Source organism: Periplaneta americana, chromosome 2, assembly GCF_040183065.1.
Source record: "Periplaneta americana isolate PAMFEO1 chromosome 2, P.americana_PAMFEO1_priV1, whole genome shotgun sequence".
Lineage (NCBI taxonomy): Eukaryota > Metazoa > Arthropoda > Insecta > Blattodea > Blattidae > Periplaneta > Periplaneta americana.
This window is the reverse complement of record NC_091118.1, coordinates 115,588,846-115,608,567: the sequence shown is the minus strand read 5'-3', so window position 1 is coordinate 115,608,567 and position 19,722 is coordinate 115,588,846. Positions and strand designations below refer to the sequence as shown.

The window sequence follows — 19,722 nt, the reverse complement described above, 5'->3', positions numbered from 1 at the left end:
AATTTTCTACAAATTTTCTACAATTTTTTACAATATTTTGGCGAGATGTAGTGAGATGAGATGAGGCCCGAGGATTCGCGAAAAGATTACCAGGCATTTGCTTCGGAAAAAAACCCAACCAGGTAATTAGATCAAAGGGGTGAAATGAAGTGAGGCCAAGGACTCGCCGTAGACCATCGGGCATCAGTCCCTCTTTAATTCAAAGAGTTAAGAACTTTTAAATTACGCTACAAGAACGTGTTGTTCATCATGGAGATTGTTTAAAGAATATAACTTAAAGTAAATTAGTATAGGCCATTCGGTATCTCGTGAAACCTAGCTGCGCGTCAGGGGAAGAAGAATGTGGACTGAGAAGCTTCCCTCCCTTGCTACGCTCCTACTCGTAGCAAGCGAGCTCACTTTCCCCCACCATAAGGTTTTTACTATATGTTATATGCTACGGCGTACACAAGCATTTGGTTTCACGAGATAACGAATGAAGGACACAGATTGCTAAATCACATTGTATTGGTACTTCTTTTTACAGAATAAGTGTTCTCTTTTAATTCTGTTGAAATTTCCTATAAGAAGGCTATAAAAGGTCGCATTCCATATAACTGCAATGAATGTGACGACTGGTAAATTCTGGAAATAACTCTGAAGAGGATCAAGTCGAGGGCATCATGCCAGAAGGACGTATCAACAATTTTTGCGTTATTGAAATATTTAGTTTATTTGTGTTCGAAAACAAACCTTTGAGAATTACAAGGGGCATGAGAAAGAATCAGAGAAAGTATCGAGATAGGATAGGAAAAATAAGATTCTAATATAAACTTGCAGTTTTGTTGATGCGCCCTTCTGACACGATGCCCTCGAAGTGAATGAACACAACTCTTCTTTACTTACAAGGAGTGGCTGTGGACGTGGCGGCAGGGGAAGACAGCCTGTCACTCACAGGGCAGATCTTATTTTCAGCACTGAACAATCCATCGCTTGCAGGCTGAGTCACGGGACGTTGCTGCGCCGTGGTATATTGAATTTTTTGTGGTGTTTAGTCCCTGATTGATGTTTTAGGGGTGCTCTTCATACTTCCCTGTATCGAAACGTACACCAAGGTGGACCTCCGCTCCTGCGTGTACGACATCCCGCCCCAAGAGGCAAGTGGTTGCCCCCTCCCCTTCCTGCTCCTATGCTTGTTTCCCGCTTGTTTCTTCGAACTTGGAAAGTTGAATGCGCTCGTTACCATGGTGATCAATTAATCGTCTCCTTTAATGATTTGTAGTGCTGCTGGTTAGTGCATCGGCTTTACTCGCCGGAGGCCCGGGTTCAAATCTCGTTCAGTTGTAACAAAAAGTTGTGATGTACAAAATTGATACCAGAATATGCTTCCTGGAATACGTCCATTTCCCTTTTCATTATACTACCACACTTAATTCATATTAGCCACAAAATTAAAATAATTGAAAGTTGTACTGGTGCTGTGATCAGGGTTGCTACCTTTCATTTTAAAAAAAGTTGTAGATAAAAATAGAGTAGTCTTTACCCATAAGTTCCAAGTTTTTTTAACGTTAAATAGTAGCCTACTGTTTTACACAAGACAAGACTAATCTTGTCTTAGCATCGTAAAACAATAGACTACAATAATATACACACCTAGCGCGACTAACCTAGGTTTAGCAACATAAATGAAAAATTGAAATAAAAGCTATATGACACACCACAAAATAATTCTAAGACAGCAGGTAATGCGCAGAACTTTAGAGCTCGATATTATTATGGCACATTAATTTAAGAGTGTTTCTATTTATAGCGCTTGTTGCTCCTGGCAGATTCCAATAGTTGCTTCTCATTTTTAAATCATATACAAAGACCGAACAAGTCATATTAATGTTTTTATTGAAGAAACATTCTTTCGATAAATCAACAGAATAATTGTTTCTAACATTAATCCTTTTTAAAGTTATGTGTATAACAGGAATTGGAGAGTGGTATATTCATGACTTATGACACCACACCGTTTCCTTTTAATGATATTGATTCAAGTAATGATTCAAGTTTGTGTCCAGAAAAATCGCAGTTATTCTGAAGATAGCATTTTCATGAAACTAAAAAAAGATCCTTTTCTGATGATTTACAAGATTGGAATCAACTTCGCTTCTGCTCATGAGCAGATGTGTTTCATAAATGGGAATAAGCAAATATTAAAATAAATTACAAGTAAAGAAACAGGGAAAATGACTTAAGTGAATTGAAATAAAAGTCCAAAAATTCGGGAAAATTACAACATTATAGCGAGACGCGGGACAACAAAGTCGAAATCGGGACTGTCCCGAGAAGATAGGGACGCGTTACAACTCTGGCTGTGATACAGACTACCCACAATTGGACGGAGTTCGCAATAATAGACCAATCGACGATTTGAAAAAATGAGAGTTTGCATATATCTGTTGATGGCAGGCTAATTTAACTCCGAAAAAATCAAGACTGCCATAACTTAATTTTTCTGCTATTTATAAGCAAAAATTAGTTTATTACATAAAATTGTTAGGCTATTTATTTTACTTTGAAATATTAATTCAACTACTGGTCTCTTATTAAAATCGGTTAGTTTTTTTTTGGCATTACTTGTGCTATTTTTTTTGTAATAGTATAAATGTTATAATACTTCTTGCATAAAATGTTTTATAAAAAAAAACACATTTCTTTCAATGGTGAATATCTCGAAACAGGTTTTTGGCGCTTGGATTACTATTGCTAATCACCGTCCAATTATTGCATTCGTAACAATTTTAGTATAAGGATATCACAGTGACATGGCACATGGTCTTTAGATAAAAAAGGAAACAAAGTTATCATTTACTTGAAATCCGCTCTACCTGTTCTCTTGGGTTTTGCGTGAAATATACGAAAAGAAAGTATGTGGTATTTTATATTCTTTCTTGTGAATGTGATACAACATATCATACATGACAATTTCGGCGCATTTTTCAACATCTCTAATTATTTTTATACACAAGAAGGCATAAGAAAATTAAAAGTTTTCCTTTATTATCTCTCCCGTAGTAATAGGTGTGTCATAGTTTCGCAGTTTATCGCCGCTTTAACGATAAAGGGACAAAGCGTCATTAAAAAAAAACTCTGATACTCTATACACATAGATTCTTCCCTGCCTGGTGTTGCAGATAGTTAAATACATGTTTCAATAGCAATTACTCTTTTATTGCTTTGAAATAAGAAAAACAGAAACACGCTCTATTTTAATAATCCGTTGAAGGAGCACCAATGTATTATGTTAGCATGACCCTTATGGCTGTCTTCAGAAGCACACAGAAGTGTTTTCCCCACACAGATAGGTACAGTACTATCAGTTTCCATAATCACCACTTTAAAGCTAGGAAAGTTAGTAATTATTTACCAAATACATGAACAGAAATGCTTATTTTTTAATTTTCTAAACACACAGTCTATTTTCGCAATGGTATATGATTGGGAATTTGTGACGTAATTTGTGTTGACTAAAATTCAAATAGTAAAACATAACAATTCTAATTCGCAGCCGAGTACTTGAACTACTTACTATTGTAATGAAATCTGTGTGCTGGTATCTTGTAATCACGATCGCTAAAACATTGACCATTACGGTACTCCTCTAACGACATATTTAAAGCCTTTGTTGTTAAAATGATGCCTTATGTGATATAACATCGCAGTTAAAATAACTAAAGCAGTACGGTAATTAATAATAGCCCTCAAAAGTTGGCAGTTGAGATTTTTGTTTGGTTATTAAGAATTTTATTGATTAATTCTTGATGAATAGGCTACAAGAATTGACAAAAGTCTGAAGTTTGTAAGCACATTAGTTCAATACAAATGTATCTCAATGTTTGAATTCGTTTTTTAAAGATAGAATAACGTTACCTGGATTTCTTTATTATTGAGGAAGCATACTGCTAAAAGATACAAAGTTTGAAAGATGATATGTCGCACAAAATTTGACAACGCTAGAATACGGAGAGTTTAGCTCTCCGTATTCTAGCGTTGTAGTTTATCAATAGATAATTATGTATCTCTGAGTACTTTTCTAATCATTACATAATATTTTTGTTCTATTCCGGAAATACAAGGTTTGACCCTCGAGCTTGACTATGCTGACTCAGGCTCTTCTGTGGTAATCATTTACGTCTCTGAGCAAATTTTGAGGTTATACTTTGCATTACAGTACATCACGACTTAGATCTTCCAGAACTCCTCTTTTCTCAAATTAATAATGATACTATTAACGTATTGACGCTAAGGAAAGTTTAGGCCTACGATTTAAATCACTGTAAAAAGAAAAAATAAACAATGCACAGTAATTCACACGGGATCGAACCCGGGCTCCTTGCTGGGAATCATATTATGTGTAATAGCTGGGCTTGTTTCGTAACGCCTGTAGTTCTGCGCCTTCAGAGAGCGTACATCAACACGTGTAAGAGACAGAATCACAACAAAATGAGTGTGACTTGAAGGGTTAACTGAACCTTGTACCTTGTACCTGGATGTGTTCCCTTCCCTGCAGTATGTGTTGACTTTAATCCCACCTTTCTTCAACAGGCATTTTCTTTATCTTGCCCTGCATCGACGCCTATGCTAGAGTCGACCTCCGCACCCGAACCTACGACGTCCCTCCCCAGGAGGTAAGCTGTTCCACAATGCCGTGGTCCTCGAGCTTAAAAGCTGAAATAATACACATAAGTGTCATACAACAACTTGTTTGTGGTAGTTACAAGTTGGTTCAATGTCTCACTCTCTGCACTTACCCGACAGTTTGTGCACAAAATTAATCTAATTTGTATTTGCACATATTGTTAGTAATAATAGGAACATAATAATGATGATGATAATAATAATGATAATGATAATGATGATAATAATGGTAATGGTAATAATAATGGTAATAGTAATGGTAATAATATAATAATCATATAATAAATTCCATCATCAATTTATACCAAATTGTCTTCATAAATGAAACTCTGCCTTTAAAATTATGACAAACCAAAAATAAATTGGTAATATTGCAAGCCAGTTACATAAGAAAATAGGTTTTAGACAGTCATTCCTAATTATACTTTCAAACGCTTACCTAGGGTGTTATGAATTGACTATAACGCTGTAGCATGCGAAAAGTACTTTTAACACTGATTCAATTGTTTGCGCCGAATTGTCATTTGTTTCCCCAACAGATTTTTTTTCACGGCAGTAATCACAACCGATCAATAAAACGGTTCAATTGCAGGCCTACTTTAAAAATGACTGTTTTTGGTTAAGAATTGTACACAAATTTAAATAAACTCCTTCAGCAATTATTTTACTCATAACTACGTGAAATAATTTAAAAATTTAGTTTAATTATATAAAATTTAGGAACTCCAGAGATTAAACCGGGGATCACTCGATATACCATCTAATGCTGCATCATTGAGCTATAAAATACCACATGGTTGTAATGTCTTAGGGTTCTATGCATAGACATTTCGCTAGCCCGCGCTACGAGCGTGCTAAACTAGCCCAGGCTATCGACTGATTCATATCATGTATCATATCATGTATCATATCATATATCATATCGTATCGTATCGTATCATATCATATCATATATCATATCATATATCATATCATATATCATATATCATATCGTATATCATATCGTATATCATATCATATCATAATTCATATCATATATCATATATCATATCATATCATATCATATCATATCATATCATATCATATCATATGAAGAGTTGGCGGGAAAAACGATGAATGTCACAGTTTTCTTAAGGTTGATGTCATTATCTAATTCAATGGATCACTGCGAAATTTAATGTCGTTCTTATGAAAAATGGTAAAAAGGAGAATTATCACCGCGAATACAGTAATCCTTTCCTTTACTTTCTATAGAAGCAGGACTACATCTTGCAGTTATAGACTCAATTAGATCATTATCTAACCCTTACCAGAAATGTGACATTCATTGTTTTTCCTGCGAACTCTTCATATATCATATATCATGTCATATCATATATCATATCATCATGTCATATCATATCATATATCATATGTCATATATCATATCATATATCATATATCATATCATATCATATCATATCATATCATATCATATCATATCATATCATATCATATCATATCATATCATATTGCTAACACTGGTTTATGAATACGAAAAACGTTAGTTCGCTGATCATCCACCGGAAGCCCGCGCTAAGAATGTCTACGAATATGGCCCTAAAAATTTTGCAAATTATAGTGAGCGAGACTACAGCAGGGGAGAATTCGTGAGAATTATCTCTACGAGCAAAGTACGGACGAACGGTTTTCTATAAAAATAGCCTATGACATGTTAAAAATTATTTTATTTCGTTCGCAGGATTTGCTCCGCTTGGTTTGCGGCATAGTTTCACAAACATCGCTACCCACGAAATAAAATGTCATTTTTAACAGTAGTACCATAAATAACTAATACATATTGTTTAAAAATGCAGTGGCTTATTATTGAGAAAAAAATATATATCATTTAAAAGATAGAGCTGAAAGCATTTTGTAAAATAGCAATAATAATTATTGTAACAGTAATAGTAATAATAGTAACAGTAATGATGATAATGATAATAATTATAATATATTTTTACAAAAGGTAGTTATTAATTACATTCGTTGATTTTGAAGACTATTATAAAATCCTCAGAAAATTCTACCTAGACTTTAATGTCAACGTCAGTGTCCTTGAATTCACTGGTTGATGTAGTCTTAGAAACAATTGATGGCGCACAGATATTTTCAGTCCTAGAAAGGAGACACTGCGCATGATCAGAAGACGAGCGACCAGGCTCACAAGCGAACCACTAATAGAGTTCTGTTTCGTTGTATGTCATCCCTATGTAGTGCCGGGAAAAGAATTTAGCTTAGATAGGTAGTGAGGAAAGGCTAAATGAAACAAAACAAAAGAAAGTGTACGTGATAGAAATGGTCTGCATGAAGCGATCCAGTACTCCAGTACTTACTTAAATCATGAAATTGGACATTAACTAATTTAGTTTAAATTAATGAGACGCGTTTTGTGTTAGTTGTGGAAATAAATCATCTTCTTATACTTTGCGATTTATAAATGAAGAATGGGGTGTGAAAATCGTTCTTCATTTGCTGTAATATGTGATCTACTTCCTTCTATTATTATATTATGTTCATCGAGAATGTATTAGCTGAACTGAAACGGAAGAGAATCGAAAAATATCTAAATGACTCTCCTCGGAATCCGGATCAGTTGTGGGATCAAGTTCTAGCTACTTGAAAAGGTCTCGCTCAGGACGAAACTATTTCCGCAACTTAGTCGACTCTATGCCCCGAAGATGCTAGGCGGTGACAAATGTCGGTGGCATGTGGACAACGTATTAGATCCACATGCCTTATTTATATTTTTTTGCCTAATTTGTTTGTTTATCTTTGTTTTATTTGGTGAAGAAAATTTATCTCCTATGCAGTATGTATGCAGTACATACATATGTTTGGTTTTTATTCTCCAAGTGATCCAAGTATTAACCCAAAGGTGTTGGATATAAGTTCTTTCAATTAAAAATGAATGCAGGCAGGTAACATAAAAATTAGCGACGTTATTAAAACATATCTCCACCTGACTAGGAATTGAATCCGGCCCCTACGTTGCAAGCCAGCATATTACTTACTGCTCCATAGGGCGAGCGGTACAAAGACGGCCCAAAGAAAGGCTTACAGCCGCCCGACTTGAACTCAAAGAAGACAGCATACATACAAATTTACTGGTGTAAATATTTTCATCACCAAGAATCTCGTCATTAATTGTTTCTAAGACTATACCTTGAGAGTGTTGAAAATCAGAGTTCAGCTTCTTCCAAAAGGCAGGTAAAGCTATTTTTCTGTACAATTAGATCTCCTACATCATACTTATTTGTAGGTTTGTGGACATCTATATAGGAAGTGTGTTCATTCTGTACAAGCATACACACACTCACACACGTACACAACCACACACTCGCACGCGCACTGGAGGACCATGGTCGAGTTTTGTGCCCCGCCTTTCATCCTGCACTGCACTTTGATGTTAACCTGTACACGAGATGTTGTGGCATGTTCCAGTCGTTTAATTTGCGACTCTCGCTTGTTCTGGCTCTAAGTTAAGAGCAGTATTTGAGGAAGCATTTTTTAAAAGATTAATACATTTGTATTCAAAGTGTTTCAAGAAAGGGAATTGTATTTGTTTTCCTGTGTAACGTAATCGTGAGAAAAAATACATGTTACGAAAGTCTCCGATTACATTTCAACGGAGAAAAGTTGTTGACGCTTCTTTCAAGTACCATGAAGAACTGTGTTGTCACAACCATAACATGATTTGTAATAGCTCAGCAATGCAGTATTATTATTATTATTATTATTATTATTATTATTATTATTATTATTATTATTATTATTATTATTATTATTATTATTATTCAAGTGAATTGCAGCACTGAATGCTCTGAAGGAACATGATCTCTTGCACGGATTTCAAGTAGTTAGAATTTTTTTTTATATTTAAATTAATTTTCCTGAAGGATACATAGGCTTAAATACACAATATCGAAGAGCATTAAGACTGCTTTTTCAAAATGTTGAATCATTACTCGAGGAATTGCCTTGAGTTACAGAGAATGTGCTCAGATGTTTCTATATGAGGAGAGAATTATCCAGTTGGTAGCCTAGGGTTTAATCTTAATTCTGGTCTGCAAAGAGATTTTTTTTTCTTTTTGTCTTATTTTGTGTATAAATTATAAATAAGTTATACACTTGTTTGCTTGTCTGAGACTGAATGTATTTTCGCATTAGAAGTGTTTTATTTCGTTTCCGGATTGATATTACTATTTTAAGTTGCTTTTGCAATAGCCACATGAAGATTTTGTTTCCAGAAATGATGATAGAGCTCCAGTTTTGACTAGGAGAACAGCACATTCAAGATCTCTATGTTGTAACTATGTGGTTGATAGCATCTTATCAATATTACACTTACATTATTGTAACCATATTGTTGCTAGTATACAGCCAGAACATTACTTGCATTGTCGTAGTCATGAAGCCTGCAATTCCTGTACTGCTGTATCTGTAATATTTTCAGGAACCAAACAAATCAATCTGTCAAAAGTAAATGTTTGTTAGCAGCACACACATGCAATATTTTTGTTGTTGTCCCATAAATTAAATAGGCATGCCTGACTATCTGTAGCCTATGTGACCTAATATTTCTTACTTTGTAAGTATAGTTCAATAGTGCAGTTCATCGAGACTAGCAGTGCAAAACAAGCGAGTGCCGTGTGCGTTCAAGTTCAGCAGGTCGAGAAAAACAGTTTTTCAGTGATTTAGATTAATTTTAGGGTACTAGGATCGCTGCTTAGGTTTAGACTGGGTCTAGGGCATTTCGTAATCGGAAATTTAGTCACCGTTATAATTTGTCAACTATTTTTCTTCATTAGATTTTTGGTCATCAAATACATTTTGTCATATTCTTTTGTCAAAGAAGATTGTCACCGAACGTATTTCATCATGTACATTTTGTCACCATTTTCTTTTATACTGAAGGGATTTCGTCACCAAAATAATACATGGCATTACATGTCTGTTTTTATTATGAGTACAAAACTGTCACTGTATAATTATTTTAACGCTCTATATTAACATGGCTTTTGAATTGCATACATTCATTCTGTTTTTATGGAGTTTCAACCAAAATTCCCACTGAAGTTGTGCTCTGTAGGTTCTTTTATAATGGTTTTCTTATCTAAGGAAATAGTCATCAGTGAATTACAAATGTCGCGCTGATCACAGCTCCATACAATTCCGGTCTTTGTAACTTTGTACAGTAGTGGCAAAAAAAAACGAGACCGACCCTTGTAACTGATTTCAGAGCCTTGTTCACTCCAGAGCACGATAGACTGGTAACTGAGACTTTCGTGGTTCGAATCCTGCCTGGGAAGGAAACTATTTTTTGTTCCTTATTCAAATTTATTCCCAATACTTTTCGATTGCTGGTAAAATTCATGTTCTGGGAATAATAAGTTAATTAAGTAGTAAAATATCGCTGCAATCGAAAAGTATTGGGAATAAATTTGAATAAGGAACAAAAAAAAAAGTTTCCTTCCCAGGCAGGATTCCAACGACGAAAGTCTTAGTTACCAGTCTATCGTGCCCTGAAATCAGCTACAAGGCTCTGAAATCAGCTACAAGGATCGGTCCGGTTTTTTTAGCCACTACTATACTTTGTATACATATGTCCATTGTATGTCGATTAACTTATCTCTTGCTCTATTATTTTTTACGAATCTAAATAATTCCGCCATATCTTAACTTGAATCAATGTATCCAAACGAAATGAACAATATGAACACAATGAATGCTGTAACTTGAAGATTTAGAAACCAAAAAATGAATGTATCCTTGGAAATAAAATGAACAATGACGTAGAAGGTTTTATATTTATCATTTTATATAGGTATCAAGGGAAGCGATACGATGGGGGGAGAAATAAAATTGTGATGGCGAATAGTATGAGGAAATTAAATTGGCGACAAAATATGGTGGTAACAAAAGTGATTTGGTGACAAAATATGGTGATGACAAAAGTGATTTGGTGACAAAATATGTTGATGACAAAAGTGAATCGGTGACAAAATGTAATATGTGACGAAATCGCCGGATAAAGAAAAATCGGTGACGAAAATTTCGGATCGCGTTTAAACTTAGAGTTGCTTTCATTAAGAATTTATATATTTTTCATCTTTGTTCTATTTTCGTGAGAAGTGTCCCATTTGGCGTCAGTATGTATAAACTACTTATTTTAACTTCAAATTTCTATTTTATTGATCTTCATTTATCAGTTTCCGAATAGAGCGAATACAATATACGTTTTAAACCGTACATGTTTTTTGTTAAAGTAAATATGATATATGAGCAAATTTGGATAAGAAGGCAATGTAAAGCGAGCCTCGTAACAATTTTTATAAGGATACGAAACTCAGCTCTTTCAATGAAATTCCCCCCTTTACATACGGACTAAAGTAGATAGCTTCACATTTTGCACATTTGCACAGCACACTACGCACGGAGTTGAAGATTTGAAACAATCCAAAACTCTATTATACAGCAGTAACTGAACTGATGGTGGAGGTAAATTAAATGTATTTTGACCGAATTTATTATATTCTTTTCAATCCTGTTCTGCTGTATACTGAAAGGGAAGAAACTCGTGCGGATATATCTGGAATTAGATCTCTTGCTTTGGCTGTCCTAGCCGTGGTCTTTCTAATTTCTCATTCCTTCCAATAAAATGTTATGACGGGCTGCTTTAAAAATCTTCTTGTATTGTGTTGTTCAGATAATCCATTAGTAAGATAATTACTGAATGCATGGCAGGTGCTGACCAAGGATAGCGTGACGGTGTCGGTGGACGCCGTGGTGTACTACCGCGTCTCCAACGCGACAATATCGGTGGCGAATGTGGAGAACGCCCACCACTCCACACGCCTGCTGGCGCAGACCACCCTGAGGAATACTCTGGGCACACGTCCTCTGCATGAGATCCTCAGTGATAGGGACACCATCTCCTCAACGATGCAGAACACCTTGGACGAAGCCACGGACGCCTGGGGCATCAAGGTGGAGCGCGTCGAGATGTGAGTACAACAATGACACTTTCAAAACAAATTTTATCTTGCATTCAATATAGTGACATACTTAACGTTGCGACCTTTACACCTTTAGAATAGGTCGGAAAGTCGTTATGTCTTCCTTGCAAAGAATCATTTTTAATATTTACCATACGTAGAATGAGTGAATTAGGAGATGCTATTAAAATTAAGTTAACAACTTTTGTGATCATATTCAGTATCAGAGAATTGAGTGAGAAATAATGTTCTGGCAAGTGGTAATAAGAAAACGCCATTTTTTTTTTCAAAGCGTATGTTGAAAATGGTGCTTCGGAAAATATTTGGGGCTAAGAGGGAGAAAGTTACACAACACAGAACTGCACGCATTGTATTCTTCACTTGACATAATTAGGAACATTAAATTCGGACGTTTGAGATGGGCAGGGCATGTAGCACGTATGGGCGAATCTAGAAATGCATATAGAGTGTTAGTTGGGAGGCCGGAGGAAAAAATACCTTTGGAGAGGCCGAGACATAGATGGAAAGATAATATTAAAATGGATTTGAGGGAGATGGGATATGATGATAGAGACTGGATTAATCTTGCTCAGGGTAGGGACCGATGGCGGGCTTATGTGAGGGCGGCAATGAACCTCCGGATTCCTTAAAAGCCAGTAAGTAAGTAAGTATGTTGAAAATGATGTCCACCTTCCTGGTTGCAATGATCACATCGGAAAAGTTTTCAAATATTCAAGCAAGAATACAGCTAATAAGCAAATATTCTCATGGGAGCAGATAAAAATGCCATTTTTTTTCTTCCAGCATGTTAATAATGTCAAAAGAAGTGCTTATACAAATTTTGGCCACTCCGCCGCAATTACGAGGCCGTCCAGAAAGTGATTTTTTCTGGGGCCGTTTACAGAAAAAAGCACAATTTCATGGAAAGATTTATCGAAAGAGATACAGAAATTGTATCCCTATTTTTTCAACATATTCCTCAATGGAATTGAGACATTTGTCATACCATGGGAGGGATCAATTTTTGTATCCTTGTGTCATGTTGTGCACCTCTCTGTTAATCTCATGGTATGACAATGTCTCAGATTTGGTGGGGAATATGTTGAAAAATAACTCAAGAATTGTTGTATCTTTTCCAATAAATCTTTCTATGAAATTACATTCTCTTTCTGTAAGCGGCTCCAGAAAAAATCGGTTTCTGGACGGCCTCGTAATTTCGGTAAAGCGGCCAAAATTTCTTTAAGCACTCTTTTGACATTATTAACATGGTGGAAGAAAAATAATTACCTTTTTTATCTGCCCCATGAGAATGTTTGCTTGTAAGTCCTCGGAAATTATCACGCCGATTAGCACAAGGACGCGACATGTCACAAAGATCAGCATTAAGACTGAAAATGCTGCACTTTTATCCTTCCTAATGTGTGGTTCATCTATTACAGCTAGGGATTTCAGACACTCGTGTGAATTTTTGTGAGTGAACTTTTCATCTCAATTATAATGGACAAAGCTTGATTCCATTTAAACGGTTAGGTTCATTCTCAGAATACAAGGCACTGGGACACTGGAAATCCTAATTTAGTGCATGAATTTCCTCTTCACGACCAGGAAGAGAGAGAGAGAGAGAGAGAGAGAGAGAGTGAGAGTGAGAGTGAGAGTGAGAATGTGTGTGTGTGTGTGTTTTTACTGCACGCAGGGTAATTGGCCCCGTTTTCTTTTACGATACAGTTAACTCACAACATTATGCGCGAGACATACTGTGGCTTTTTTTTTTTAATGTTGACTGAAGATGAAAAACGGTATGCTTACTGTGAGCAGGATAACCTCACTATACATATAGCCGCTATATCGTTAGAAGCAATAGAAAAAGGGTTAAAGATCGCATGATTAATCGCGGACGTTCTTCAGCTCGTTATCCGAATACAATTTTTGTTGTTGGTGTGGAGAATTTAAAACAGAAAGTGTACTACAATTTGGAATTTCTCATTAAAGATCTTTCCTTCTCCACTCTGTCCTAGGAGTAGTGATCGACAGTATCACTTACTCAGCAAAATTGTCAATTGCTTTTGCTTTGTCTTTTGGTTTACGCTTTTTGACTTTGCTTTTGCAATATTTCTGATAAGATTACCGTTCCACGACTTCGTCGTGCTGAGAACCGAATAGTTCAAAACCGAAGATTCGCAAACTGGGTCAAAGAATATCGTTCCATTTTGTGTATCATAGGTCAAAGCCTTTGGAAGATCCAAAGGTTGCAAAGGATAATACCAAATGCAATCAAAGGATCAAACCTTTGGCAAAGATCTGCGAAAACACAAACTTGTATTTTCAAGAGTGTAAACTGTATTTATTGTTTTGCGTTTTCTCTGTTTCGGCTTCAATTCGCCTCTTCAGCTAGAGAAGTGTGACAAAAATTCTGTCGATCACTACTCTAGGACAGAGAGAAGAAGGAAAGATCTTTAACGAGAAATTCCAAATTGTAGAATTTGATACACCTCCACAAATGCTATTGCTTTGTCTTTTGACTTACGTCTTTTGACTTTGCTTTGAAAGTGTACGTTAACAATGAATGAGAATGAAATCACGTGAGTGCTGAATAAAATATTATAATCAAGGAGTTGCAGAAGATGTTTCAGAATTTTCTACACCTATGTGATTCTTGCATCCAGGAAGGTGGACATCATTTTCAATATATGCTTTAATAAAAGTAAGATGAACATAGCGTTTTCTTAACCTCTTACGGGCTCATTATTTGTATGGGTCTATAGGCCTAAATCACTGTCATTAATTTTTCTGCCGTCTGAGAGAGCTGTCGGATCTCCCCACAAAACACGCGTGTTAAGACCGCGCATTCTATAAATGAAGTGAAATCAATACTTACCTAGAACTTTGCTTAAATACGAGACATAAAGGTTTTCATGTTTAATAACTAAATGTAATTTTTGGCGTAGAAATAAGTATGTCTCCTCACAAGATTTGGGAAGGTGTCATTTTATAAATGAGTCACGAAAAAATGGAACCCCCTCTTGCAAGAGTATTGTAAGGAGGATAATGGGTTTGCAAGAACTGTAATTGATGCAGATTCGTCGGTTGCGACAGAAGAACGGCACTTTCACAGCTACGCATAGGTCTGTGTAAAGATATACTGAATAGTAGATCTATGCACTTATCGATTTATATTATTTCATCAGTACACAGTATAAAGTGATAGAATTGTGGCAGGTCTACTGCAAAAAACTTATTTAGAAATTTTCCCAAGCGTATACGTTTTCAGTATTCCTGATGCCAAGAAAATGGTTTGGGCATTTCGCTGCTGTGTATAGCAATTTATTTTGAACTGTTGGAAGAATATCGTTAACGTTCAGTATCTAAGAGTTAATTTTGTCGGTAAATGACGCGTTATCCCTAGCATCTGACTTTTGATCTCAAGAGGTACTATAAAATATTGTTAAAAGTTTCTCTTGTATAATATATAAATAAATCTGCATTTCTAACATTCGCAAAGAGGTAATTTGCCATGCTTGGTGTTAATCCAGTTTAGTAGGCCTAAATATTTCTTTGTGTTTGGTTTAACTAATGTTGCGACGGACTTTCTCAATTCATTTTCGTATAAAATATGAAGAATTGTTAAAAATCTAATTACGTGTGTGAGGAAGTGTATTAATGAGATTGTTATGATACATTATATACGGTATGTGTAGATTTATGCGTATGTGCGTGCACTCTGAATTTCATATGTGGGTGTGCACGCTGTTGAAATACGTAGGTCTACGACTGAAATTAATTAATTCATTCTGGAAGTTTGATATTTTAAGTAGAAATAAACATTTCTTATTGTCTGTGTTCAACGAATATTTAATTAAATCAAAGAGTTTAAAAATGATTTTTTTTTCATTACTCCAACGTGAAATAAGCCTATCGTACTTTTATTTTTTACTTTAGAGTTTTAGATATTTTAGAATTTTCCTTTAATAACATAAAATAAGCATAATTATTGTTTACGATCTCTAGAATATTAAATTAAAATAGGAGTGTAGAAATATTTCTTAATCTTTTCCGTTTAATTTGGAATAAACCCATCTTATTGTTTGTGTTCTCTGAACATTCAACTAAAATTATGTATCTTGATTACACAACTTTTAACACTATATCACTTTGGAAAAAATATTATAGGCCCATGTCTTTCACGTGTTAAATTTTATGTTACCTTGTTAACATGTTTCGGCCTGCTATTGGCCATCCTTAGAACTGGTTGTTGCTGGTCTTGGCGCCTTTTGTTTTGTTTCCTGTGGGGGTATATTTGTGTAGTGTAATGTGGAGTCAAAGAGTGTGTGTGTTCTGAAATTGAATTGTGTGTTGAGAATTTCATTTGGATGTGTTTTTGTGTGTTTGTATATTTCACATACAACTCAGTTTCAGAACACACACACTCTTTGACTCCACATTACACTACGCAAACACGCCTTCACAGGAAACAAAACAAAAGGCGCCAAGACCAGCAACAACCAATTCTGAGGATGGCCAATAGTAGGCCGAAACGTGTTCACAAGGTAACATAAAATTTAACATGTGAAAGATATATAATACGTTTTCTAAAATTATGTTGTAAAATTTATTTTAAATTTTCCAAGATTTTGTTTAACGGGAAATGAGCGTTATTCATTCTCCGTTCTCTAACACAGATTAAACTAAAAAATTAAACGGGATATCATCTGTATTGTTTTTCTTACAGATTTTAAAAAACAATGTACATGGCGATGACCTTCCACTTTCCTATTCAGAATAAGACGTGTGAAGGAGTTGTTCAGAGCAACACAACTTAATGTACACTCCCAGCTGATTTTAGCGTTGCAAGATCTCGTAATTCGTGTGTTTTATAATGCACGTTTTTCTGGAAAACTATTCAAAATATAGCAAAATGGTATTTGACGTTTTTTTTTATCTTTACTAAAGGAATGATCAACCAGAATTAATGACATCACGCACGGTTCACTCTGTGTATCCAATAAAGAAATAAAGGAAAAATACTCATTAATAATGTAACACAAATTGTATTGAATGTATTTTGCACTCAACCATATTCACAATCTTTACAAATACGAACTAATTCTTTAAAAATCTAAATAGCCTACGACAATAATACCCTACTGAGTGTATAAATGTTTCACGAAATTACAGAGATGCTATGAATTCCCTCCTACTCTTTTATTCAATTTGTAAAATAGTTTTCAAACTTTTTTTCATTTACGAAAATGAATTTAAGTGTTCATGAATCTAGATGAATGACGTCTGTATTCTACATAAAGTGATAGGCCTACTCAGTATTTGGTTTTACTCGTTAAATAATAAATTTCCAAGGAACAGTCAGAGGTCTCGGAGACATCGTCCCCCGAGATGGGTCAGAGAAAACAGGCTTAGATTGAACCTCAATAGGCGGCCATAATTTCTCTCTTTAACATGGTTAACATCCCGCTACAGATAGAGCGGTTTCTTTACTTGAATATATGTCAACCTTACTCATTTCACACTGTTTTATAACAGTGACATTAATTAATTTTCATTTTTCTTTTCAAATCTGATATGAAAATTACAAGAAACTATTACAGGTGTAGATTGTCAAACAACCGTCTCCAATACATTTTGAGATTGTCCTCAACATTTCCAGTGAGCATTGTGCTTATTTCTCCCATTAAGAATTCATTAATCTATTTACATTTAAAATAGAATGATATAAAGATGTTTGTTGGCGAAGTTATTACAAAATAAAAGTTACTGTTATAAATATTAGGCATCATCAGAAAAATAATATTTTTAACATTGTAATTAACCCTAAATAAATAGAACTGTTTTAAACATTACTTACTTACTTACAAATGGCTTTTAGAGAACCCAAGATTCAATGCCACCCTCACATACGCCCGCCATTGGTCCCTATCCTGAGTAAGATTAATCCAGTCCCTTCCATTATATTCCACCTCTCTCAAATCCATTTTAGTATTATCCTCCCATCTACGTCTCGGCCTCCCCAAAGATCTGTTTCCCTCCGGCCTCTGACTGACAGTCTACATGCATTTCTGAATTCTCCCATACTTGCTACATGCCCTGCTCATCTCAAACGTCTGGATTTAATGTTCCTAATTATGTCCAAAAATGCGTGCAGTTCTGCTTTGTGTAACTTTCTCCATTCTCCTGCAACTTCATCGCTCTTAGCCCCAAATATTTTTCTAAACACCTTATTTTCTAACACTCTTAGCCTCTGTTCCTCTCTCAATGTCAGAGTCCAAGTTTCACAACCATACAGAACAACCGGTAACAGGCTCTATAATTTTTAACATTATTAAATTTAATTATTTCTGCCTCTGATGAGTGTATGAGCATTAAAACTTCTATGTATGTCTTGAATAAAAGTATTTCTGTAAGGTTTCTGTGTCCATAGCATTCTTTAAGACATTTGGCTTTAATTTGCAGCAAAGACGTTCGTCTGCCCGTGCAGTTGCAGAGGGCCATGGCAGCTGAAGCTGAGGCCGCTAGGGAGGCTCGAGCCAAGGTAATTTTGAGCCTACATAATGTAAAATCTGTGAACGTTAGATATTATTGTAGTCTGTTATTGGTCATGCTAAATTATTTTTGAATAGTACATCGCATAGTTCGGCGCAATGTTATTCTAAAGGCTACGTTGATATTCCATATCGGGGACGGATTGAAATTCTATTTTATCCCAGTGGAATTTGTTGTAAACAGAGAAGTTAAGGCAGGTTTTCTTGTTGTACAGCTGTTACCACTCTTTCAATAATAATTCTTGACATTTTTTTTCTGGGTGATGACTCGAGAGAAAACTGTCCAGTCTTGGCAGACTATTACGGAGATTGTATATGTAGTCCTGCACATAAATGTACTGTAATAGGGTTGCTTCGTATCTGACACACAACATGAACTGAAACAGCTATATAGGAAAATGTTGCTTTGTAAGTATTTCGTATACACACGTTGTTGAAGTACAGATTTCGTTACCATCTGCTATTATTTATATATTTGATATCTACACCCATCAATTAAATATATTATAGTTCACTTACCGCGTGGAATTGATTTTTAATTGAATCTTGAAATTAAATATTTAATAGTTCCATTCTTACTTTAGATCCATAAAATACTTACAACAAAATGCATAATTCTATTCTACATGTATCTTGCAAAATCTCAGTTCTGCGAAAAATGAATAAGTGTAAACTTCGTGCGAGATATTCATAAAGCTGACAAATTCGAAACAAACTTTAACAGATGTATGTGTGTGCTAATAGCGAGAATGCATGGAATATACTATACAAGGTGATTCACGAGGATTTACCGTCCTTTACGGAGCTTATTTCCCCAAGACATTCTGAGCAAAAAATGTCATATAAACATGGGTTCTATTTTCAATATTTACAGAATTACGTTTCGTTATTAGAACGCCTTACTGTGAGCGCGTGATCTTGGTCAGCGTGCAGTCGGCAGGCAGCGCGAGCGCTACGGAAATCAAAGATAGCCGTATGCAGTTTCGTAGAGCGACGAGTGCCGTTCACAAGCGTGCGGCCAAGTGTACTCAAGCGGACGGCGACATTTTTTAAATGTGTTGTAAACTCTCCAAGACTGTAAATTAGGATGCAAAATTGAACTGCAAATAATTAAGTCGGTGGCAGTGGTGTGATTTGTAATAATTGTTGTGATAAGTGCGTAAGAATAATGTAATTTTCTAGTTAAAAATAGAAAAAGATGTCTGTACGAAGTCACTAAGGAGTTCACAGCACATTTTTAGCTTCATAATTCTTGCCAATTAAATAAATAATACTTCTGAATGGTTCATTCCCTATTTGTATTATTCTTTTATCTTCAAACTAAAGAAAAAAACGTATTTTACAAAGAACTTTAAATTAGTGTAACTCTAAAAATATTGAGAATAGGAACTATGTTTATATGACATTTTTTGCTCAAAATGTCTTCAGAAATAACCTCCGTAAAGGACGGTAAATCCTCGTGAATCACC

General features: G+C 35.2%; 1 protein-coding gene across 6 annotated transcripts in view; it reads left to right on the top strand.

Moving 5' to 3' along the window:
- The window catches only part of LOC138694530 (band 7 protein AGAP004871), a 292,166-nt gene that overhangs the window by 261,766 nt on the left and 10,678 nt on the right, over positions 1–19,722 (top strand). For 5 of the 6 annotated variants that reach the window (XM_069818353.1, XM_069818352.1, XM_069818351.1 and 2 more), the window contains 3 exons: positions 4,573–4,655; positions 11,452–11,711; positions 18,165–18,243. In XM_069818353.1, coding sequence (XP_069674454.1) covers positions 4,573–4,655; positions 11,452–11,711; positions 18,165–18,243 — 422 coding nt within the window. Of the gene's footprint in view, positions 1–1,053; positions 1,137–4,572; positions 4,656–11,451; positions 11,712–18,164; positions 18,244–19,722 lie in introns of all 6 variants that reach the window. The other variant, XM_069818350.1, reaches the window with a different exon arrangement.